Source organism: Struthio camelus, chromosome 7 (assembly GCF_040807025.1).
Source record: "Struthio camelus isolate bStrCam1 chromosome 7, bStrCam1.hap1, whole genome shotgun sequence".
Taxonomy (NCBI): Eukaryota; Metazoa; Chordata; class Aves; order Struthioniformes; family Struthionidae; genus Struthio; species Struthio camelus.
In genome coordinates, this window is record NC_090948.1 from 10219909 (window position 1) to 10244472 (window position 24564).

Below are 24564 nucleotides of genomic sequence, written 5' to 3' on the forward strand. Positions count from 1 at the left end.
GTCACGAGTGGAAAACAACGCAGGAAAGATTTCTGGTCCTCTTTCTAGTGGATTTGAGAGAAAAGCTTGCAACCATAACCCAAGTTGTTATTAGCTCTGTTCTTGTGGATATATGACAGCTTTCCATACCCTCTTAACGCAGCAGACCACAGCTGTCAGCAGTGCTGGGAGTGTTTCATGATGCCTTGCTGTGGGTATGTTAGGTTAAGTAGCAGCATCCTCAACAGATCTGCTTCCAAGTCTTTTGGCAATTCTGCCATAGCATTGCTAAGGGTGTGCAGTCCCTTCACTGAACATCTACATGGTACAGTGTTTGGGCCTTCTAACCTTGCCCTTTGCTCTCCAGTATCAAAAGGAGTCAGAGAAATTCAGAAAGGAGGAAGACGGAAAAAAAATACAAATTCTATCCCCTATTCATGAAAAGGATTATTGTAGATGCAGCAGTTTATTCTCGCTCTCTCTGTAGAGATAATGTTGACATGTGCACATCAACTCTCAACCTACACCTAAAACAGGCAAAACTATCATTGAAATTCAGCTTCTCGATAGCCAAATCCTAGGTCTGAGGGATCCCAGTCTTCAGTTCTTGTTGATTTTTTTATGGGCGCAACTTGGCTTCAACATTTCTGTCATCTTGAGATATCCCAGGCAGGGTCCTACCTGACAGTGGATCTCCAGGGAAGGAGGCCTTCACTTTCATCACAGGGTGGTAGAGACAATGGCAGTGAAAGCAGAAGGGATCTCACAGACCCACAGCTCAGCTTCCAGGCTATGGATACTCCACAGAGAGCTTTTCCTGGTGCTCTGCTGGGTCCCATTCTTTGCTCAACACCCTGTACAACTATCACTTCCCCCCGAGACTACCCCGCAGTGTAACCTAGTGTTCCCTGTTTAGGGGAATCATGCTATTCAGCCAGGTATCATTTTTCTAAGCCTGCTGTTAAGGCAGTATCATCTTAAATAAGCTTCTCTCACTTCAGGGATTATACTCTTTGGTGATCCCAGGAGCCTGTGTTTCCATTACTGACATATCATATATTTATTTAACGTTTATGGTCTTTTCTTTTAGACTCCAGGATCACTTTTTACTGGTCTCTTTTCGACTAGGCATCAGAATAAATGCAATACTCTAGGTGTCCAGAGCCAGGGTCTGTTTTCCATATACTTTTATGACAAGTCATAATTTTTAAAAGTCACAGACAATGATTCTGTTACTGAGTCTTGGACTCAGAGCAGAAGACTGAATGAAGGGCTTATCTGTACATCATCCTTGGACCCAGCCCATACAGTACAAATACTGATTACCAGCACAAGAAATAAAAGCAGTAATTCAGTCTCAGGAAATGATATGTTATTACCCTGAATCACTGAACCTTGTCATCTCTTTCCCTTCATCCATGGCCTTGTGGTTAATTTCATGGAACAGTAGATTGTTTTTATAATAACACAGCTGAAAATACCCTTGCAATAGAAGCACACTGAAAAGCTCAAGGTAGACACTGTCTGCAAAGGTCTGCCGGGAGGCTGACTTCTCATTCAGAAGAGACAGTTCTCTAGTTCTTTCTAACCCTAAAAGAGCCAGGGTCAGGCCAAAAGATAAAAAGGATCTTTGTGCTGTAACTCACAGCACAGTTCAGCTTGTCGTTTCATTTGATCTTACACATGGGCTAAAACCTAACAAGACTAAATAGCTAGATATTAAACTTGGGCTATTTTGAATGAGAAATAAGACGTAGATTTTTTAAGTGGGGAGAGACTAGCTGGGGTAACAAGCCACTAGAAGCACTTTCTCCACCACTCATGTCTGCAAAGCAGGACTGTTTACCTTTCTGAAAAGCACGCTTAAATCAAACAAAAGCACTTACACTTAGCACATAAGTGTTTCAAACTTGATTTCAGTCACAATTTTTTTTGCAGTGGAGGACAGGTCCTCAGGACTTGCAGCCTTGAAGAAAATGCACTTTTTTAGCACAAACATGAGTAAAAAACCTCTGACCTCTTGAATGCTTTGGAGATAAGAATAAGGTCCTGCAAACAAAACTAATCACAAGTTGTCTCAGGATCTCAATTTACTTAACAGTCTGCAGGCTTCAGGGTCAGACAGATTCCGCTTTTAGGATTAAATCCAAGGCCTACATGAAAACTTCATGAATGGGACACTAAGCAGAAGTAGGAGTGATAAGGCAGAAGGAGCAGTTTCAGATCCATCCCTTTGCAAACACCCAAGCACAAACCTGTTGAAGGAGGCAGCAGAACCCTTACTCCTGTAACCAACACCATTAGCTGTGGAAACGTATCCCCTTAAACCTCCTAACAACACTGCATGGGATACAATAATGCACAGCAAACTATATAGGTTTAAAGTAATATCAGAAAACAAACAAACTTCTCGCACTTCCAGTGAATGCAGAACCTAGACCTGACAGGCCTGGGAAGAGTCAGTCACATGGAGCCTGGATCTTAGGAAAGCCGGTTCCTGCTGCTACAGGACTGTTTTAGGCAGTCACCAGATATCTATGCCATGGATTCCCCATCTGTAAAATGTAAATGATAATATCAAACTTGCTCTATAAAGCACCAGAAAATCTATGATCACAAGGGTTACAAAAGAAAGTCCCCTCTACTCCTGTTTCACAAGGTTTACAACCAGCTAGTGGCAGCAGTGTAGGCAGTGAGGATGGGACATTCTTACCTTCGCAGATTCTTTCAATGATAAGGTCTTCATAATGCTGCAGGTCTTCGTAGGAGGAGATGTGGACTAGGTAGTTGGGAGACCCAGCAACCCTCAGCAGCATGTCCCTCTGTGCATCTCCAATGACAACCACAAACACCAAGATGCCATTGTTCCTCAGCTGCCGAGCTGGGGAAGCTGCGTCCTCCATGCCACCTCCTTTCGTGAGCATCACCACCGCCTTGTGGACACCAGGCCTTGCTCCTTTCTGCACAGTCATCACATCACCATAAATATGCAGCAAGGCACTGCCAGGAGAGGTTGAGCCTCCAAGGAAGGGCAGCTGGTCAATGGCTCGGAGAAGAGCTGAATTGCTAGTGTGGGTGTCCAGCGCGAACGCTGTGTGAGCTTTGCTGCCATAAACCACAAGGCCAATTTGGGTGACATCCCGGTTGATGCTGAAGTGGAAAGAGCTGCTCCTGACAAAGTCTCTCAGCTGCAGGAAATTCTCCAGGCCAACCCCAGCGGAAGCATCCACTGCAAACACCAAATCGAGGGACTGAGCCTGGCAGCCTGGATTAAAGAGTGCAAACATTGTATTTTTCAGAACATATATACTCCTTTTTGAGCAAAAAATAAAAAAAATAAATAAAAAAACCCCAACCAGGTGTGGGGCAAATGCTAGGCAAAATTCATTGTTGCCGATCATTAACTGTGAAGGGCAATCTATGATACTTTATCACTAACAGATACAGCTCCATCATAAAAGGCAGCAATGGAAATTTAGTCCCTAGATCCACGATTAACACAAGGGAAACAAAGACATTTAGTTTTTTTACCTTCTCCTCAGCAGAGTTTAGAAACACCTGCTTGTGATTTGACAAAATTCTCCCACAGTGCACACACCACAGCCTTCCTTACCTTCAGGATTGTCTATGCTGCAGATGCTTTTCTGCAGCTCTGGGATCTTGTTGAACAGATCCTGGGGGTTGGAGTAGATGATTGTCTGCTTTGGATTGCCAGTCACCTCAACCAGCTCTGCTCTCAGGAAGCTGCTGCCTATGCTGATCAGGAAGAGACCTTGGTCCCTTGCATACTTAGCTGCTTCTGCCACTGGATCTTGAGACTTGGAGTCAGTGAGCAAGACAACCACCCGTGGGAGATCATCCTGCACATCTGCAAAGACCGGGGTGCTCCTAAAGCCATGCTGTGCAACGTACCGCAGGGCTCTGCCTGTCAGAGTTTCTCCTCCACTGAAATTCAAAGCCTCAATACTCCTCATGAGACCGACCATATCCTTGTGTTGCCCCACTTCAATGGGTATCCTGACGTCAGTATCGTACAGGGCCACTCCCACATTCATTGGTGAGTCCCAGCCCATCACGGCTTGGAGGAACCTCTTTAGGAACGCCTTGAAACGCAGGAATCCCTCCAGCATGATCCCCGCCGAGCTGTCCATCAGGAAAAGAAGATCCACACTGCACTCAAGGCTCAGCTTTGGTGCTGAAAAGGGAGAGAGTAAATTGTTGTACACAGGGCAAAAAGGCAAGCACGCTGGGCATCTCAGCTGGGGCCTGCTGGAAGTGCTGTGACATGGTGAAGGCCTGTTCTGCCTAGCGAGCTAAATGGTTTGCCAGGCATTGCATGAGCTGGAGGACAGCTGTGCCAGGAATGCTCTTTATTTTGGTCAGATGCCACATAAGCCTCTTAAGAGACAGGAAGTATTTAGGGGATTCTTGGTATTTCAAATGGAAAACTCTGCTCTTCTAGTATTCTGGGGAGATCACTCAGAGTGTCAGGATATCATGGAGAAAGGAGAGAGTCCTCATCTGATACAATCTGAGACCATTTAAAGGGCCTTGATTTGAGGGGAAGTAAGTGCTCAGCATTTTCTTAAGATAGGAACTTCTTAGGTTTCTTGTACTGAATCCCCAAATCTGGAGCCCCTTCTGGGCTGGTGTGTGCAGAAGGGGAGCCAACACATACCCTTTTGCTGCATCTCTCCCAGTCTGTTTGTTTTGCTGCTCCTGTGGTGCTTGTGTTCAGAAATGAAGTTAGACACACCAGGGGGAGACTTTCTGTAGAGGTGCTCCCCATATCCATAAGATTTGTAGGCAGCAAGTTGGAGTCACCGGGCCTGTCAGCGACTAGTCAGTGATGTTAAACCAAAGGGAGAGAAAACTCAGCCAGTATGCTGGAATAAAGCCCAAAGGCAGGCTACAGCCTAACCCCAACCATCTGTATGGCAGTGCAATGGGCACTATAAAGGCAGGACACAACCGAGAAGGAATGAGAGAGAATGCAGGTTTCACACCTACCGCAGTGGAAGTCTCCTCCGTACCCCACTGGGCACAGGCAGTGGTATTTGTCTAGTCCCTCTGGGACACAGGTACCCCCGTTCTGGCATGGCTGGGAGTCACAAGGGTCTAAATGGGATCAGGGACAGAAAAGACAGCGAGTCAGCAGGGAATGTGTCCCTTCCCATCCCAATGTTCATGTTTCAGCATGAACATTGTCATAAATCGAAAAGGGCTCACACTTCAGCCCATCATGGGCAGAGTTGAGCATATGCAGGGCTGTGTGCGCCCTCAGTCAACTCCAAGGCAATGTCATTGTCATTGGTAGGTCTCCAGGCATTTCTCTGTGCAGGTAACAGATGGCAAAGCAAAATTGTCAGGTTTCTGTAGATTTGCTAGAGTGCATTTGCAAAAGACAAATCACATTAAGTAACTTTTTAAACTTAACTTGCTTGACCTGAATGAATCCATCCCCCATACAGGCAGCTCCAGCCATTTAAGGAGTCTGTATAGCAAGTGCTATTTGATAGCCCTGTTTCAGTTCACTGTCTGCTCCTCAACACTGTCCACCTCACAGTGTGGGATGGCTCTCAGATAGACAGCTGTGAAGAAAACAAGTCAGACTCTGACCTTACTTCATCTGTTTTGGAATAATGCCAGTGAAGTTGCATTCTGCAAATATAGAATAATTACTTAAGTTAATGCAGCTCTTCTAGATTTACATTAACAAAGTAGGAACCAGAACTTGGTTTCTTGATATTTTGTTTGGACAAGCACAAATTTTGTTTGCTCATATTTTGTTTGGACAAGGTGCATTTGCATCATTAAGGGTTGGCAGGTTCAGCATATTGTATTTTTCTTTAACGTTTGACTTCTCTAAGACATTCCCTGAGAAACCGAACCAAATTTTGAATTCAAATGTCAAAACTTGAAGGGATATGGGATTCTATGATCTTTAAATTTTTAAAAAGGTGTAAACCACAGATTTTTTAAAGCAAAATACATTGTTCCAAACCCTACAAAAACTGAGTTAAGGTAAAACAGTTCTGGTCATGGTGTTTGGCACATGGGAATAGCATCACTGAAATGTTCAGTTTCACTCAGAATAAAGCAAGCTGGCTCCTTAAAGGCTCATGCTTAAATGTAGCACCACCTGAGTCAATACAGTTTGACAAGCTGCTGCTATTTAAAATTAGTGACAGCAGTGTAACGAGAGGCACACACAAACCTTCTCTCCTTTATCCTCATTTTACTCAAAGCTTGGTTATTTTCTATTATTTTGAAGATTCTTTGATGTTATCAGCTGTAATTCAAGATTTCGCGTGAACTGGTGCAGAAGAACACAACCCTCCCCGAGCCCATCTTGCTGTCTGCCTCGGCAGTGGGGGCCTCTGTCCGTCCCAGAAGACCTGCCTGCTGCCTGCCAGGAGAAAGCAGCTCAGGCACCTGGAAAGTCAATAACAGTCTGTATCACGGGATAACACTACATAACAGTATACTAGGATGGCAGACGCTACCTGGCCATTTTAGGGCTTCCCAATGGAGTCTGGATCCTGGCTCAAGTCTAGGTTCCTGGGAGAAGGAAACTGGGGTCCTGAGAGCGCTGGTTTGACACCAGGGAGCCCTCATGCCCAGGCATGGTGCCACTGGGGGAGACTGCCGGCCCAGGCTGGCAGAGAGCCTGCAGGGCGAAGTATCCAAGCTGCCTGGCAGGAAGCCCAAGAGTTCACCAAAATTCCTTCTTGCACTTGACTGAATTTCACAGGATGTTTGGTTTCAGGCATTCAGCACTTCCTGACAAAAGCCATGTTTCTGATTGTTTCTTGCACCGTTACTGAACATTTTTCCTCCTACCCTATTCTGGGCATACCCTAACATATGCTTCTAGAGCCATATGTTAATGGCATAAGTAGAATAATTCTGAAGTGATCCATTTCATTCTCAATAACCAACCTTTAATTCATACACTATGTTCATGGCAACAGAAGTCTGCAAGAGAAAAGAAACTGTGTATCTTCTCCAAAGCAGGGGATTAAACACGGAGCCTTAACGAAGGAGGTACTGTCAAAGAAGATAAAGCCACTGTCATTTGAAAAAGCAAGGAGAGGGGGTCAACTGTGAACTCAAAGACTGTAAGTATTTCCGTGCAGTCACAAAAAAGAGGCTGATAATTACTAAATGTCAGGTTCCCTGCTAAACTGATGATGCCCACAGTACCAAGTGAATGGATGGAGGCATCTCATCCCACAGTCCCTTAGCTGGACAACATTAACTCCCTGCAGACATCAGGGAGCCGTAGGAGCCTTGGTCACCAGGAACATGAGCTAGTCAGGAGTGAACAGCTCCTCAAGTGGCAGGACAAACCATGGGGAGATATTTTAATCCAGAAGAATTATGGTCATAAATAACAGTGACACAACAAACTATGATGTAATATCAACTTCGTGTTACAGATCACAATCCCTCACTTAGGAGCAGCATTTTTAGAAGTGAGAGTAAAATCCCATCTTTTTATTCATTATTTATTACTTCTTCTGTATTGTAAAAAAAAAAAAAAAAAAAAGTCAAAAAAAGTAAGTCCTACCTGGACATACTGTTCGGAAGCATCTGGATGGGTGTTTTATCAAGACTCTCTTCCATCTGAAATAGGAAGATTAATAATAAACAGGAGAATAAAACCTACCATGAACATAAAGATTAACAAGTTATTTTCAAGGCTGACCTCACTGAGTTTTCAATGGGAAGAGTTTTCCCTGGAAAAGGTAATTTTTCAAAACAAATATTTCATAAGAAAATGTCTATTCTGAGTGGGACGGCAAAAGAAAAAATATGATTTCATCAAATTCTTTTGCTTTTGAATTTTACTTTAACATTTTACATTTAAATATTACAGATGTGTTTCAATGGCTCCAAATGATTTTTTTTATTTGCTATAGAGGTTTTAAACTTTTTGCGCTAATTTGGAATGAAAAGAAAACTTTACAGTGGTCAGAATTTCTTATTCAATGTTAATTCTGGCTTCCAACTGATACAACTGTAATGGCTAGCGGACAAGCAAAGTTTAAACTGGGAAGAAATTCTCAGCTGTGCTTTCCAGTGGGATTTTTCAGCTTCCACTATTATTTCCCTGACTTAAGGTGACATGAAAAACAATTCTAAAGCAAGAGTGTGTGTTTGCCACGTGTAAGAAGGTAAAAACCAGCGGTGCTTCCAGACAGCGAGATGATTTCTGCTTTAAATTCTCATCCCAGGGAACTAGGTTTCTTTTTCTCTAATACCTGCAGCTTCTGCATGCTACTAATTTTCCAGTGCTCTAGTTTCAAATTCATCGCAGCTGTGGGTAAAACCATCACTTTTGGGATGCCACAAGCAAGCCAAGGGCTGCTCTGCTGCAGCGATGACTCTGAGGTACACATATTTTGGAAATTCTCACAGGCATTCAGACACGTCTGAAATTGTCCATACAGTCATCCCCCAGTATCCAGCAGGCCATCAATGCACAGCCCAAATCTATACCACTTTTCAGATATGCATCTGACTGCCTGGTATTAAAACAAGCAAATGAGGCATCTCTTCAAAAGAGGAATACCCTCCTCCCACCCCTGCCAGTTTCTGTACAGCACCAGGTTCACTCAGCTCTTCTGATCAGCTGTGAGCAAAAAGAGCACAAAACTGCCTTTCCCTTCACAGGTCATTTTAAAAGCATTTCTCCTGCTGTACCGACTGCAGTGAGGATATTCGAAAAGCCTGACATGCTCTGTGGGCTTCCAGCTGTGCCACCCTATGAGTGGAGGTTATTTTCTGCCAATGATTAAAGCTTTTCCATAGGACAGTCCTTCCCAAGCATCTCGCACCAGCCAAACAGAGGAAAGGGCTTCCTTGAAAGGAAAAAAGGATTCATGGATGAAAATGGAGCAAGCACCAGCACAGAAAGCCAGACCTAGAAACCCCCTGTGGCACAGAATAGGTAACAAAACACGTATGCCAGGGCGCTTGCCTCAAAGCGTCCTGGTTCCACAGGCATGAAACATAACCCCAATTCCATTTCTCACTTCTTTGGCCTCTTGGGGAAATCATTTTCTGCTTCTGTGTCTCAGCTCCTCAGCTTACCCTTCGCCTCTAAGATTGGCCAGCTGTCAGAGCAGGGATTGCCCCTTCCTAGGCCTACACACTGTGTTTCCTTCAGTCTTCCTAGGGCTTTTTATCTCAGTAAAGAGTCACGGTCAGGTATAAGCCTCATTACTATCTTTTACTTCTCTCTGCCCTGCTCACTTTTAGAGATATGCATGCCCATCTCACCTGTAAAACGGGCACAGTGAAGCATGCACTGCCTTTTGCTGCTTTGAACCTTTCCAACATACGTAGTTTCCAGCCAGCTCTTTCACAGTCTCGAGGGTCTTGCGTTCACAAGGATGGGATTCAATTTTGCAGCCTGTAGCAAAAAGAAAATCTAATTCCAAAACAATTGCCTCAAAGTACGAAGTTTATGAGGGAGTGGAGCACCATTTTTACAACCAGGTTAGTTTTCCTCACGCTCCCGCCAACAAGCATACGAGACAGCTCAACAAGAGCCCTCTGTGAGACGCCAGAGGAGAACGACAAACTTGCCAGCCTACCCCGCCTTCTGGGGTACTCACTCTTTAGCCTTCTTTGCTTCAGTGTAAAACTTGCACCGCTGAGTTCAGGCTCCACCACTGCCTTAGGCATTCATGCTCTCAGCTTTCTTCTACCTCTGGATCACTCTAGGACCCATGGGGGTAACTTTACTATCTCTTATGAGCCCTCAGTGGCCTTCCCTTATTACATAGCCAAGTCCCTCAGAAGGTTTAAGATGACTGTGTTTATCCCTTTACCATCCATGACATGAGCAACGACCAATATTCTCATTTTCAAGGGTGAATCAAGAAAGATTTAGGGTCCTGCAGCTTGCAGAAGAGGTAGTTGGCAAGCAAGCCATCCCATTTGGGTACCAGAAACAGATTATCTCAGAGTGCAACACCTACTAATTCCCCTATAAGTTCAGTTAGAGGTGACCTGGTTCGTTTGGTGTCACAACACAGTCTGCAGAGCAGCTATATGCTACCTGGCTCCTCCAATTTATTTGCTCCAACACAGGGATTTCAGCCTTCCTGAGTCTAGACAAGTATTTCCAACACCGCTTCACCTTTTCTTACTCAGAGACACGGTCAGATTTCAAAAAGCAGGTTTGAAGGTGAAGGCAGAACGGGGGGTTACCTGGAGACGGGGCGTTGCAGACAGTAGAGGCGGTGAGGGTGCTGTAAAAGCCGTTGGCAGCATCAGCAGCATCTCCAGCGAAAAGCACGTGCTGCTCAGTGGGCTTGCTAGCCAGTGCATGCAGCTCCTCCCACCTGCCAACGAAGGGGACTTCAACAATTTGTATAAAGAGACCCTTAGTCATACCCAAGGTACTAAGCATCAAAACAAACCCCGTGCAGCAAACAGAGAGCTGATACAAAAATATGACACACTTCAAACAGTTTCAAGACTCTGGCATGTTCAGTCTTACAACAGTAGCATAGCTCTAATCATAGAAGAGCTTCCTTTACCAACTCTGGTCCTTCTGTGCTACTCACTAGATTAGTGCCTCTCCTCTCCTGTGTTACACCCCAAATTCCCCTTTTCTCTTCCCAAAAATTCACGTCTAGCTCAAGACCTCTCCCACCATCTCTCACTGACCAGGTCTTGCCATTTGGTTAGCTGGACCTCCATTTTCAACTCTGCGAGAGAGTTTCCTACCTTGGAAACTTGATTCCCACTGCGAAAACTGTGGTCCCCCTCTTCTTCACCTGTGTTGCAGGTATTTCAGTGTTGCCATGGGACTTCCCATCTGAAAGGATGATGAGGATTTCAGGGACAGTCGAGTTTCTGCCACCAGGGAATCCCTTGCGGAGAATGTATTTCAGAGCCAAACCTGTGTCTGTGCTCCCACCTCTAAAAAGAAGTGAGATAGAGTTGGAAAAGCAGAATCAAACTTTTCTCCGGTTACTGAATTTACCGTTTGATTTCTAAATTCTACCATCTGGTAGCAGGGAACTTAGCCTATTTCTGCACGTTGCCACACAACACATCCAGAGTTGCCTAATGCTGTCATTCTTGTCATCTTCCCATCCATATGTTCCATCTACCTCTCCTTACATCCCCCTTCTTCAACTGATAGTTGTTTCCAGAAGACTCCTAGCCCCTGGTGGAGCATTCCTGCAAGCCAAACAGGAAACTGAGCTGTAGAACATTGGAATGTTATTTATATCTTGGGCAAATGACTTGATTGCTTCAGTTTCTCCATCTGAAGGACACAGTCATTTCTTTAAGAGTTGTGTGGAACAGCTGGTTAGCAACCAACGCCTTGTAGTCCCGTTGGAAATAAACCAGAAATACAGTACAAATGGACAAAATGAACAAGACTAGCATCTCAAAACGTTTTTCTTTCTCCCAACGTATAAATGGGTCATACACTCCTGTTGCCTACAGTCGCTTTCCCTCCATGAGTTTCTCTGCCATTCTCAGACAAATAGTCAGGGTAGGGGAGCTATATGTTCCAGCCTGTAACTTGGTCAGGAGTCTGCAGTTAATCTCTAGTTAATTTGATTTCCACAAAAAGTCACTTGTTCGTTCTGTAATAAAGCTCCTGAAAATGCAAATGCTGAGAGCTTCTTAGCATATCCCTGGGAAGTCAGGAGGACCAAATACAAGGCATTCTTTCTTCAGGGCTTCAGCAGTACCTTTTATGCTAGCAAAGTAAACCTTAAAAAGAGCCACCTGATGTTCGAGTTCTCTAAATCCAAGCTAAACTCAATCAAAAACAATACCCTCATCCGCTAGCTTGCTCGCCAGCAACACTGGTATGATAGGGAAGACATACCAGCTGCTGGTGTAGGCACCAGTAGACCCAGTACCCTACTTTGGCCTGCCATCCTGTTCTCTGATTCCTGCCACCTGAATTTTGGAGACTGGATCACCTGGAAGGGTAAGGCTATTAAATACACAGAATAAATTATCCACTTCAGTTCATTTCCAGCTTAGACACCAAAGTGACCATAATGCCCGCACCGTGGTGTTGTCCTGAAGTCCTGGACGTAACTGGGAGCACCCTCTGGGCTGGGGTCTGGACTACCACGGAGCAGAGGGGAGCCTCTGCTCTGAAAAATTTATTCCAACACATGCAACTCAGAGAGCAGGATGAAGATAGTCCGGCCATCCTTTGCTTACAAAATAAATGGGATACCAAGAGATGAAAGGCCAGACTTTTAAAAGCTGCAGACAAGGTCTTCTGAAAATCTACGCATACCCACCCACACTGTAGGGCTGATTGATGGGCTTTGTTCTGATGAGAAGGTGGCCCGGGGGCTGGATGGAAGCGTGTGTAAACTGACTTCTGAAAATAGAAAAACTAAGTGTGTCATCTTGGACCAAAGATAACTGAGGCAGTTTTGAGAGCTGAACCCAGGCTCCTCCCCACAAAGCCATCTGCTCCCCCTCTAGCGTAATCCTACAAAAGCAGTTCCTGGAGATGCAAGGAGCCAGCTGCCTCAATATTTTGGCAGTCCTTGAATTCTGCCATGGGGAAGGGAAATTTCTGAGGTAGAAAGCAATTAGTTTAACATTCAGCTATCCTCACAGAAGCAAAGTATTAAACTCACACCAAGACCCAGGTGCAAAGGGAGCATATTCCAGTGGTGGTATAAATTACATGGCAAAATGGGCTATGGCTAAGAATTAGGGAATGGCAGACTTTAAGCCTTGCAGCTGTGCAATAACTCCCAAGGAAAAGGAACCTTGAATGCAATCTTAGTAGAAAATAAGGCACAGCTTGCCAGAGAATGCTGTTAGTCAAAGATACTAATATTTTTTTTGAGATGATTAAAGAATAAGATTTGCTGAGTGTGAGGGGAGCTGGCTATCTGAGAGGTAGGTTGCATATCGGCACAAAGTGCTTTTCACAGTACCTAGAACATGGGGCCCAGTCTTGAGTGGTTGTCTGTAACAGTCATTTGAAGTTAAGACTTATAAGCACAGGAGAAGGATGGTCCCTGCCATACAGAGCTTACTATCAAGAGATAACAACCAGCAAAAATGGTGCAGCTCATGCAAATAACCAAAACTTGTCCTTCCCCTCCTGGATCTTTGTTGTAAATGTAACACTCCCCTTTTTATTCCTTTTGCTTTATTTTCACCAGTCTCTGCAAAGAGGGGCTCCTTCCCAGTTCACATCCACTGTGCTGTTACCAAAGAGACCCTAGCATGGTGCAGAGATGCTGGCTGTAACCCTGCCTGCTTGCAGAGAGCTGCTCTGTGTCTTGGGTGCACTCTGCAGCCAGAGTGACCGCTCTTTTCCCTCCAGGGAAAAGCACTTTGTGCCGATATGCAACCTATATGAAATGACAATCTCTGCCAGGCTGAGGCAGGCAGGAGAGATCACATTATGAGTCAAACAGCAAAGACTTATTTAAGGTAGAGCCATAAGTAACCTGACAAAGACCCCAGAGAGGAGGCAGGGGATGGTTCCTAGGCTCCTGCCTATGGCTCATGGCTATGGTCTTACCCTTGTTTGCAGGGTGAGGTTTGGTGGACTGAGCAGCTGGATCCCAAGGTGACTTGGGGAATCAGCTGGGGCTGATTTCACCAGCTTCCTCCTGTGCTCAGATGCTTAGACTACCCAGATAGCCCTGCTACCAGCCACTTGACACAACCGATTGGAGCTTCAGTTCAACCACTGGCATTCCCCACGTGGTTCAGGAGCCACAAATTGGCCATCACTAGACTAAGACCTCACTGCAACACAACACACTGGGCAAAATCATCTCATCCCCTGTAAAAATTAAGGGCAATCTGCACTTGAAGTTCTTCAGCTGTTGTAGTCAACCCCTGCCTACAGCAATTAAGTCTTTTTTGTTGCTGGAGGGTTAAACATTTGCAATGGTTTATCTCAGAGGGCTATATCCTGAGTAGACATGAATCTCCCTCTTCTTTTCTTGGTAGTTCTCCAACTGCACAATGTGAGAGCTCTGTAACATGCCATCTTTGATTGAACATTTGATACCAGAGAAAGCCCAGCCCACTGGGAACATGTTCCAGACCTTGTCATAATTAAGCCGCTAGATCAGAGGAAACATTACCACCTGTCTTCTAATTCTGTCCAAGGAGTTGTGCTATAAATCATTTCCTGTGATTGCCTTTTAGGTTTTTATCTTCATCCAAAGCAAGTAAGGGGAAACAAAAAGGAAGTATCATTCCTTTCTCGGAGGCCTAATGTTCCCCTTCAGCTGTGCTGATGCAAACACCCTCCCCTTTGCTCTCTGAGCATCTTTCCTTTGCTTTAACAGCTCATTTGCTTGTTCTATGAAAACATTTGATCATACCCAAATTTTTTCTTTTGTGTTTACCCTCGTGATTTTCTCAAAAGCTTTTTAATTCAGTACCTGCCAGGCCCTTTCACTTTGAACTTCTTTCTTAAGGTATGTCCTTCTCTGTGCTCCACCATTTCAAAATAAACTCGGGGACTTTGTTCACAGTCCAGAAGCCAGGTTTTTCCTCTGACCAAATGTCAGTAGCTATCAACATGTTTCCATTTCTGTCCATGCTGTCCATATCCAATGAATACTGCGCTGTGTTTCAAATGCTTACTAGCAGAGATTTCATCAGTTGATTGCTATAGCTAAAGAAGTCTTGTTATCAGTCTTGTTGTGTGTGGCATTTCTTTTCCTGGGATTCTGAACTGGATTCCGGGCTGGGTAAACTGGCACACTCCATCTCAGGCAACTGGTGACCCCAGTTTAGGGCATGATCTCGACAGCTTCAAGATCTGGTTTTGATGCAGAAAGGACTGTGTAACCCTTTTGGTTAACTTCTGCAGGTAGCTGGATGACAGGAAAGTCCCCTTATCCCTCCAAAACCTACAAGTCAACTCAGCCTCCCTTGTATGCGTACAATGATATTGTTATCCATTTAAGTTGCAGGTGCATTGTAATGTTTATTTATACAGGTTAAGGCATTAAATATTGAGATGCTTTAGTGACAAGTGGTGTGCATGAGGGAAAGTGTACTGTACGTATTCGGTTTGATGACTACATCTTGATGAACTCAATACCCTGTGCTCATGGGAGTCTTGAGGATTAAAGAAAGTTAATAAGTAGTCTCTATGCCCCAAAGTTTATTGAATTCAGTTTCTTGTGGATTTGTATTTGGAGTTTCACTGGCTTTTGACACAGTGAATGTATGTTTAAGGCCTTCCTCCAGTAAGGGTGTTCTGATACCAGAGGAGATGAGGGCTTTGCCTGCTGCCTTTCCTCAGAAAGAGCACTAAGAAAGTTTCTATCCTGTAACCAGCCACAGACTTGCAATAAATGAATTTGTAAGAAACTTATCTTCCGAGATAACTGCCAAATTTGGTTGAAACTGGCCAACGGATTCAAAAGCTATTTGGATGAGATTTACAAACAGAGGTGGATGAGATTTACAAATAGACAGATTACCTGACTCAGAATGAATCATAAAAGCTTCACTTCAGTCTGGTAATGCATTCTTTCAAGCGCTCACAACTCCGAGCCCAGAGCAGAGCACTTAATTCAGGAAATGCCTCACTGGCAAAAACAAGGCTCATCGGAATCACGTGGAGGAGGCTTTCAACCAAAACGTCCAACACGCTCTTTTTTCAGAAGCCAAATGCCTGCAATCCATCCATAACAATTTTATCTACTTTGAAATGTCAGCTTTTCATTTAAACTAGATGAAACAGCTGAGCGCAAGGTCATTATTTCTATTCGACTTTTAGCATCCATCTGTTGTCATCAAGTAATTTCAGTGCCAGATACTGAACACTGCTTCACTTTCTCTGCTCTCATAGACTTTTAAGTAGCCAAAGAAATAGGAGTGTACCTTGTTTTCTGATAAGATTTCTCTGCAACAGTATACAAGAGGTTTTCTTGATTTGAAAAACTGTTATCAAAAGCAATGCAAAAAACTCCAGTCAATCTTGCTTGAAAAAGTCAGAAGTGGACAAATTTACCTGCAATATGTACATTATGCTGAGAGCAGCAGACATCCACTGAGAAATGCTGAGCTAACCCTTAACCCTAAGGCAGAACATCAGAAGAAAGGACAGGCACTTGCAGGCTGTACTGGTAGCTCGTCTATCACCAAAACGTTAGGTGTTACTTGGGATGGTTGTCAGGTCCTTTGTAGATCCAAATGTATTTCTCAGAGATAAAAAAAATTTGGATTTTGAGAAGCTCAGAGACACTGTTTCTTTGGCCTTCTGGCACCATTTCCTGGGGTCATGGGGAGACATCCAAGTCTCAAGATTTGTGAAGAAAAAAGGCTTCTGGCTGAAAATCTGATCCTCATGAATTTAGCAGAAACACAGGCACAGATTTCAAGGGAACTAGCAGTTCTTCACTACCACATAGGACAAAGGAGGATGTAACCACTGAAAAACAAAAATACACATTGCTCTGCCTCCGCTCAGCCATGTGAAAATGCCACACCTAGTTTTCCCTCTAAAAGGCCAACTCACTGAATCTGTGAGTATGTCACTCATGAGTAATCCCAGAAATGACTGAGAAGCACTCCTGAAGAGCTCTGTTGGGGGAAGCTGGCCTAGCTCTTCTCTGTCAGCTGGAGGAAGGATATAACCCACATCCTTGCATGAAGGGCCAGAAAAATCTGCCAGAAAAGGTATGGAAGACTCCCCTATGCTGTCATTAATCCGTCATTATGCTGTCATTATAGTGGGACACTGAAAACTTTCTTTGCACAGCATATCAACCTTCACAAACAAAAATAGACCAGGATGTATTTTTTAGCAGATTGTGGATTAAAGATCTCACGGACACATGCTGCTCATTCAGCTCCCTTCCTGGGGATATCACGTTGGTGGAAATGTTCAGACCTCAAAAAGCTCTCATGCTAAAGACCATTCACAACCCCAAAAAAGAAGAGCTGTAAAATAAGCTAACCTGAATACAGTCTTCTTAATTCTCTCTTTCACTTCTTGTTTAGTTAGATACGAATCCAGTGGGAATTCAAGGTGAGGAGTTGAGCTAAACTGTAACATTCCCACGCGGACCTAAAAGAAGAGGTTAAAGAGTATGAAAGAAAGGTCCCTGGGAGAGTTTTGCTCTTTTGATCAACTTACAGATTTGGGAACACTAAATCGTTTTGAGACAAACACTGTCCTGCACTTTGAGCTACTGGCATTTTCAATTGACTTCTTCACACCACAGACTTGCTTATTCAGACTACATATAAGGCAAAAAAGTCCATCTGCAAACATCACGGGAACCTCTGCTGCAGTTACAGGCAAGCTCAAGACCTGTATTTATCCATTCAAAGGAACTAGTAGCCTCAAGGACAGTAATAAGTTTATAAATAACACTTTTTACACCAAATAATTTAGGCACTATGCATGTAAATATTTCCATTATGAAAAGGAGCCCCCTCTGGCATTGAGCACAGTAGGCAACACAAGGCAATTATTTTTCCACTGCTTCCTCTGAAAACATTTTCTCTATTTGAAAATGCCTGAAAAATGTAAATATACAGAGTAAATAACCTGTACGGAGCAGGATATCCAAAATATTTCACTCAAGTCTTACAAGAAGTTTTATGGAATGTGACATGGTCAGAGATGAAAAGGGTACTGAGTTTGGGCTTAGGTCCTATCTCCATGAGAATTAACAGAAAGATTAGGGGAAGGGACAACAGAGGATGGTATTTAAAAAAAAAAAAACAAACTCACTCAAAAACTTGCAAATATCAAATGCCCAAATTCTACATTTGCCTAAGTCTGCATTGCAGTTGTTTCCTAGTTGCAAGTGTCTACTTTCAGTTAGTTTACTATGTGCCAAAAAAAAAAAAAAAGGGGGAATATTCATTTAACCTGAGTCACCTAACATCTGTCAACGCCTCATACACGCACTTTGACTCACTACCATCATCACCCAGCCTGTGGAAAGCCTCATACGTTATGTAGATGTTACCTGAGAGCCAAAGGCTGAAAGATTTATTTGAAGAGAAAGTGATGGGTGGAATGGTGATTTCAACTTCCAAAAGAAATTGAGTCCTGCAGTATGGGGCAAAGCAGCAGCATTTGGTTTTAGGGCTTGGAACAGTGGTAGTAGTTGGCCTAGAGGAGATTTTAGGTGCAAGTCTAAGCATCCCTTTTGTGGGAACCAAAAGCAAAGACAAGACTTGGCCCTTGCTCCTTCACTCCTAGACCCCTCTGAAGAATCAGACATGGCCTGGAGGATCCTCAAAGCCCCAGCATACTCCGAGTCTCACTCCCAGCTCAGCTTCCTCATCCTGCTGCACAGAGACCTCACATCCTGCCATGTCCTTCCCCAACAACCTGGCATTTATTCAGAGGGGTTCCAAGAGGCAATGAAGTCCAGCAACCATTACAACCCACTCCAAGGCCCCTGGCTAGGGGTGGCAGGGGGCTGTAAAACCTTGCCTCATCATGCCCAAATCTGTGTCATGAGAGACTGGATGCGCAGCTGGAACTGCAAACAGGTCTGGCCTAAAATCCTCTTAGATATATCCCAGGACTTGCTGATTCAGGCACAGAGGGGCTAGAGGCTGGCTCCAGGGAGCGGGTAAGACCTGAGGGTGCCCAGACCATGGACAGGAAGACACTTACCGTAACAGTGCAGCTCTTATCGATCCCTTCAATTGCTCAACACCCAAAATGAGACTTTGATTTGAGCCAAGGTCCAAAACAGAAATGGACAAGAACCTGCCCATTTATTTTAGTTTGTTTTATATTGAGTATCTGTAAATAACACCTACTCGGACTCTAACTTAAAGTTCCAGCTGGTCAGTCCCACATTGCCTCTGTGGACCACCAGTATTTAAAAATACCATGCTGAGGCCCTTTCGTTCAGTGGCAGGAGCCCTGGCATGAGGCAATGGTGCCTGTAGGGTTACTGGGAGAGAAAGCATTCAGTTTCTCATTGAGGAAAGAATTACAGCTGCACCGAGAAGGGGAGCGATGCAGGGACAAAAGAGTAGGGCACCCAACTGTGACCTACTCTTAACCACATTGTGATGGAAGATCTCACAGGAGTAAAAACATCCACTCCAAGTCACTCACATCAGCCATGAAGACTGTAGTCCCAGTGCCAGGTGGAGAGTGCAGCAACATCTCAGAGACCTACTGCGGTGTACAGATCCCCAAATGACATCAGAGCATGGCAAGTGCCTTGCAATGAAATCCTTCCCTTCCTCCCTTTTGGGCTTATTTTGGAATAGAGATCTTCTAGGAGAAGCAGGACAAAGAAACTGTATCATTTACATCTGTACAGAGAGGTGATCAACTTCCCAGAGGCAAATTGTGCTCAACAGAAAAAAAAAAAACTAACAAAGATGTCCAACTTTTTTCTATATTTGCCTCTGAGCATCCAAAATAAAATAAAAATCACTTAAAAAACCAAATCATATTCTTTAACCTGAGGGATTACATCCTTTCTCAATAACAAATGGAACTGTTTAAATTAGTGAAGAGCTGCAAAGTGCCATTGAGCCCCACCAATTCATAAACCTTCACTGTATCTTTTTAACTAAATGTTCTGACCCCACACTCGCCGCGAGGTTGAATTTTGGGATTTCACCCAACGCATTATCACTGGCCTTTACAAAGGGTATCAAGCTGCTTCAAACTAAAATGAGACATTCCTGACACTCACCCTGTCTGGACTGATGTCCAAGGCATCACAGAGTTTGCCTGCAAAGTGCTTAGACCTTTCAAAGCTTCCTTTGCCAATGCTGTAGGAGCCATCCAAGAGGAAAAGGATATCTAACGAAGCTGAGCACTGCATCACTAGGAGAGAGCAAGATATATACGCTGTTAAACTGTGTGCTTACATTGGGACTGCACTCACAGGTGACTGCAGAATTGAGGCAGGCAGATTTTGTGGAAAACAAGCCAAAAAAAAAAAAAAGGAAAGGAAAGAAAACAAAAAGAAAGTAAAAGTTCTTGAATTTGTTATTCTCACACTCTGCAAGAAGATAGCAAGCAGCAGAAAATCCAGACAAATGAACTTAGGGAGCATAGATCTGGGCATCCTCGCGTTCACAAACAGAACCCTGCATGTGCTCCTGCCGCACAGCTGCACCAGGGACAACTCAGCCCTCAAAGTTTGCAACAGTTTCACCCTGGATTTCCAGTCCTCAGACCAGCTTTATCAGTTCAGTAAAAGGAAGATGCCAACAGGTCTAAGGAGCCCACTCAGTGACAATATTAACGAATGGCAGAGACAGCAGCTCTCCCCGTGTGAGGATGGGGAGGGATCTGCGCAGCGAGGAGAGGTAACAGTGCCTTGTAGGTACAGAAGACCTGCAGTCTCTTGCGGCCTAAAGTACAGAGGGTTCACAACCTGTAGGAGACCTGCATAGCCAGATGTCTTTCCTCTGCAAAGAATTTTTCAAACCGCACTGTTTTTCTAAACACAAACTCTCTGAACAGCTCCAAGGCACTGACAGGAACACGTTTCACAAAAATCTGCCTATTATTCCGTCTTCACAGACATGTCCTTGTATCACCCCCACCTGTATGAACATGCCTGCTCCTAAGCGCAAGTTTCTGGGGCGGGTGCACAGAAGTAGAAGCCCCCAGTTTCACTGATAGATTAGGCAGGCAGTCTGTGTAGACTCTGAAGATAAAAATTTCTGTGTTAACGCTTTGAAAAATCTAAGTCATCTCTGCAACGTTTCCTAAAACAATCTTCAAGGGAAACTGAATCAGAAAGCTGAACAGGGGAGGGGGGAAGCACATCAAGTATTTCTTCTGGAACAGATTTTGAACAGCCCAGCTGTAAGGAGCACTTTTGACCTATGCCCCTCCACTATCTCCAGGCATTTTCTTATCATCATGTTTTCCAGATCATTCCTGCTTGCAAGAAACTGAATTTATAATTAGAATTTTCTAATGCCAGATTACGAGGGATTGAAAGCTTTAAGGCATTCTCTTCTGGCTCGCTGGGTTTCGTAACAGTGCAGCCTCACCCACCCTGGAGCACTGTCCTTCATGAGCCAGCTCCACCACCCCATACAATTCTGCAGCCGGGATGAGCCAGAGCAAGGCCCCTTCACCAGCGCTGCTCCAGCTCCTTCAGGCTCGCCCTTACAACGGAGATCCAAAGCTGGCGATGCAGTAACTGGAGCGCCCACCCGTATTTACGCATCGTGTCTGCTCTGCCCAGCCTTCAGAGAAGACTTCTGAGCCCCCATCCCGACTGTGAAGAATGACAAAAACACCATGGAGAAATGGTCTTCAAGTTGCTTTGGAGTTTGGTGGTTTGTCCTGTGCGGGCTGAGGAGTGGGAATTCTCCCTTCTGCAACTGCACAGCTATGGTCAGAGGCACTTGCACGGGCCTGGTGAGTAGCTACAGAACAGGCTAGTGAGCAGGATGTCTGTAGCCCATCAAAGGACTCTTGATGATCCATGTAAGTGAGAAACATCCAAATATAGCACAGCAGGATGGAAAGTCTGAGTTGAAAGCATGATGCTATGGAATGGGGCTGGAGGGCATGTTTGGCATGGGAAAAAAAATGTAATTTATCAATCACTTGACAAAAAGACAATAGAAAACGACAGCTACCAGGAGAATACATGATACAGTTTAAGTAGCTAATTGCATGTACCTCAGGGGAGGTGTAGATACACGTGGTCTGCTGGCCAGCTGGAGCCCAGTGAGCAGTGCTCCCAGCGTTATGGCTGGTGCTGGCTTTATAGCCTGAAAAAATAAACCACACAATAGGTCTGATCTTGAATTGAGTCTGTAATTAAACATGATTCCTTAAATCAGGATCAATTGAAATAGGCTCTGAAGGAACTGATAAAAAGACCAGCTGGTTGGCAAATAGCCAATTTTGGGAAAAACAGGGTAGGTTGCCATCCCAGGAGTGCTAATACTAATTGGGGAAAAACCAAGGGAGGGCAGAAGCAGCCATAAGGCTATGCTTGCCAGAGCATTGCTGGGAGCTTTAAGGACTGGATGGGGTCTGCTAGTGGGGTCACCTGTTTTACCTCCTTCCCCCATGCAGCTCAGAGCATGATGCGCTATGAATAACAAAAAAAGGTGGGCTGCCCACAGCTCTCACCCCACCTCACACAGGGGATATCTGCTAGGAAGAGGTCTCAAAGTCATACTCTATAAGGAAGAAGGGAATACACAGCTCCTATCCATCTGGATAGGCATAACAGCCTCATGGGAGCTCTGCCTGTAAAACACCCTGCACCAACATGCAACGACCCAGGATAACAAATACATCAAGGGTGCCAGGGACCAGGTTCCCCCCAAACGGCACTCCTCACTTCAGCACTTCCACTCAGTGGTCGTGCCTGCCCCAGATACCCTCCCCAAAGCTGGCGGCTGCTGGAGGAGACAGAGAGAAGGACATAGCTCAACACCACCACATCAAAAACAGCTGCTTTCTTCCTTTACAGCACAGTGATCCTCCAGTATTGCTGTTTCTTCAGCATGGTCCAGAGCAGTATTAAGAAAAAAATATACACAAGAGTGGATAGAGATTGTTCCATTATTGTTTTCACTTTCTACATGCTGGGCTTTACCACCTGAATAGCAAGTTGGGCGGTGGTTACAAGCACCTTCTGGTTGCAGATGTAGGAGCTGGGCACGTCACTGCTGTGGTATATTGGTCATGAAACCTCTGCTTGGACTATTGTATTGTCTCCTGTCACATACATGATTCATTTTTTGTGAGAAGTGAAAGTTTATTACGTGAAAATACTGTATGGAGTTCAGAATAGCTTTTGCAAGAGGTAGCAGAACAGAAACTAATTAAAACTAAGGACACATGTGATGGATTAAAATTGCACAGCCCAGAAAAGCCAGGAGGCATTTCTGGAATAAATGTTACAAGTTACAGCCTTAGAAGTAGAGATTTCATAGAACAACAAGTAGAAGAACAAGGGAAAAAGGAATTTAGAGAGTATAAATCTTGCTTTGTAAAAACAAACTTACACCGGCTAGCAGCTGAGATCTTGACAATCATCTCCTGGTCAGCATGAATTTCTTGTATACCCAACACCAGCAAAACTGTGGGATCAAACAGATAAATGACCCATGAACCTTCGGAACTGCCTTTAAAACAAAACAGACATACAGGTTTTACTGTAAAGCAGCAAAAATGCTGTTTTGCTGGTATTTTTTACACCCACCAAGAATCATTTGGTGACACAGCACAGCAGCATATCTAAGGGAAGAAAGTGCTTCTGGCAGGGACAAAGTCAGGGAGCATGAGGCCCTGAAATGGTCAAGGACCTCATTCCAGGGCAAAGAAAGGACAATTCCTCTGCTCCTACATGCAGGGATGTAGCGCTAGAACATGAGCTAGGCCAGGCTTAGACCCTGGACATTATAGTCATAAGCATAGGACACACAAAATAATTGCATTGGAAAAAAAACATCCTGCCTAAATTTGATAATTTCCCATATAAAATCGACTCTTTTCACATACAAATCAGTCAAACGTGTCTTGATTCTCAGAAAAGCTGTCAGATATTATTTTCTCCCCATCTGTGTGAAACTATGTTTCAGAGGTTTACCTTTAACCTCCTGGAAAGACACTCAGCTCTTCTACCTTGGAACAAAGAACTCCAGCTGGAGACAGTGGAAGCACCTGAGACGAAGTTGCACTGATTCAAAAAGGCAATGTTAGACATACCTTGGGGAAGCAGAAAAATGCAGATGGACTCAAATGACAGCAAGAGGTTCATAGTGACAAATCTGAAAGGAAGAAAAAAAAAAAAAGGGGAGGGGCAGGGAAGAAATATTAATCCAATTCCTAAAACAGGTTTCTGTAGCTGCAGCTAATCATCTCCTCGCTCGTTTTCTCACGTAGTGAGTTTGTAAACATTTGATCTAAAAGGCAAAAGCACCGCAGGTACCCTGAGGAGAAGAGTGGGAAACAGAAGGAAAAAAACTCACGAAAACAAAAGGAATTATAAGAAAGAAAGTTCTCCCTATAACATCCTCTAAAAACCAGAGGAAGCAAGCTTTGCATGGGAAGGAGGAATCTACCCAGCCACCCCTCCTCACCTTCCCTCCACAGCCACCCCAGACCTTTTGTCCCTTTCTCTTCCCTCCCTGCTGTTTCTTCCACTTCTATACGCTCCTTTTTCAAAATGAGCGCCATCAGGGCACCCTGTGATCCCCATCGCCCCTGGGGCAGTCCAATGGAGAGTCGAGGGGAGCATCCCACTTTTCCGGAGCTTTGCATGCCTCTGAGGGTGGGGGCAGAGCCGTGGCCACCAGCACCCACCACGACTTTGGCTGGGCCAACGGCTGCCTCAGGGCAGCGGGGAGGGCTAGGGTCTGGGTCGCTGGCTGGCCACCTCGCCATGGCCTTACCCCACCCAGGGGCGTCACCTCCCAGGAGGCCAACCACAGGCTCCTTTGGGCAGAGACAAAGCAGAGGGGGACAGGTCCCATGGAGTGCTGCTGGCCGTCATCCTCACAGGCTTTCATCCACACACCACCGCAAGCTCTTTCGGCCCTTACATTTTCTGAGGACTGGCTTACTGAGGAGATGCTTTTACATATAACTGTTAAGCAAAC

General features: G+C 44.6%; 1 protein-coding gene across 5 annotated transcripts in view; it reads right to left on the reverse strand.

The window, feature by feature from the left end:
- The window catches only part of VWA2 (von Willebrand factor A domain containing 2), a 35671-nt gene that overhangs the window by 1820 nt on the left and 9287 nt on the right, over positions 1 to 24564 (reverse strand). For 4 of the 5 annotated variants that reach the window (XM_068951660.1, XM_068951657.1, XM_068951656.1 and 1 more), the window contains exons 2-12: positions 23672 to 23733; positions 22969 to 23043; positions 19668 to 19801; positions 16941 to 17050; positions 10726 to 10920; positions 10204 to 10337; positions 9268 to 9400; positions 7553 to 7608; positions 4990 to 5097; positions 3593 to 4174; positions 2693 to 3244 (exon numbers count right to left, since the gene is read on the reverse strand). In XM_068951660.1, the coding sequence (XP_068807761.1) occupies positions 2693 to 3244; positions 3593 to 4174; positions 4990 to 5097; positions 7553 to 7608; positions 9268 to 9400; positions 10204 to 10337; positions 10726 to 10920; positions 16941 to 17050; positions 19668 to 19801; positions 22969 to 23043; positions 23672 to 23723 (2131 nt within the window). In that variant the 5' untranslated portion in view covers positions 23724 to 23733. The remainder of the gene's footprint in view (positions 1 to 2692; positions 3245 to 3592; positions 4175 to 4989; positions 5098 to 7552; positions 7609 to 9267; positions 9401 to 10203; positions 10338 to 10725; positions 10921 to 16940; positions 17051 to 19667; positions 19802 to 22968; positions 23044 to 23671; positions 23734 to 24564) is intronic. The other variant, XM_068951659.1, reaches the window with a different exon arrangement.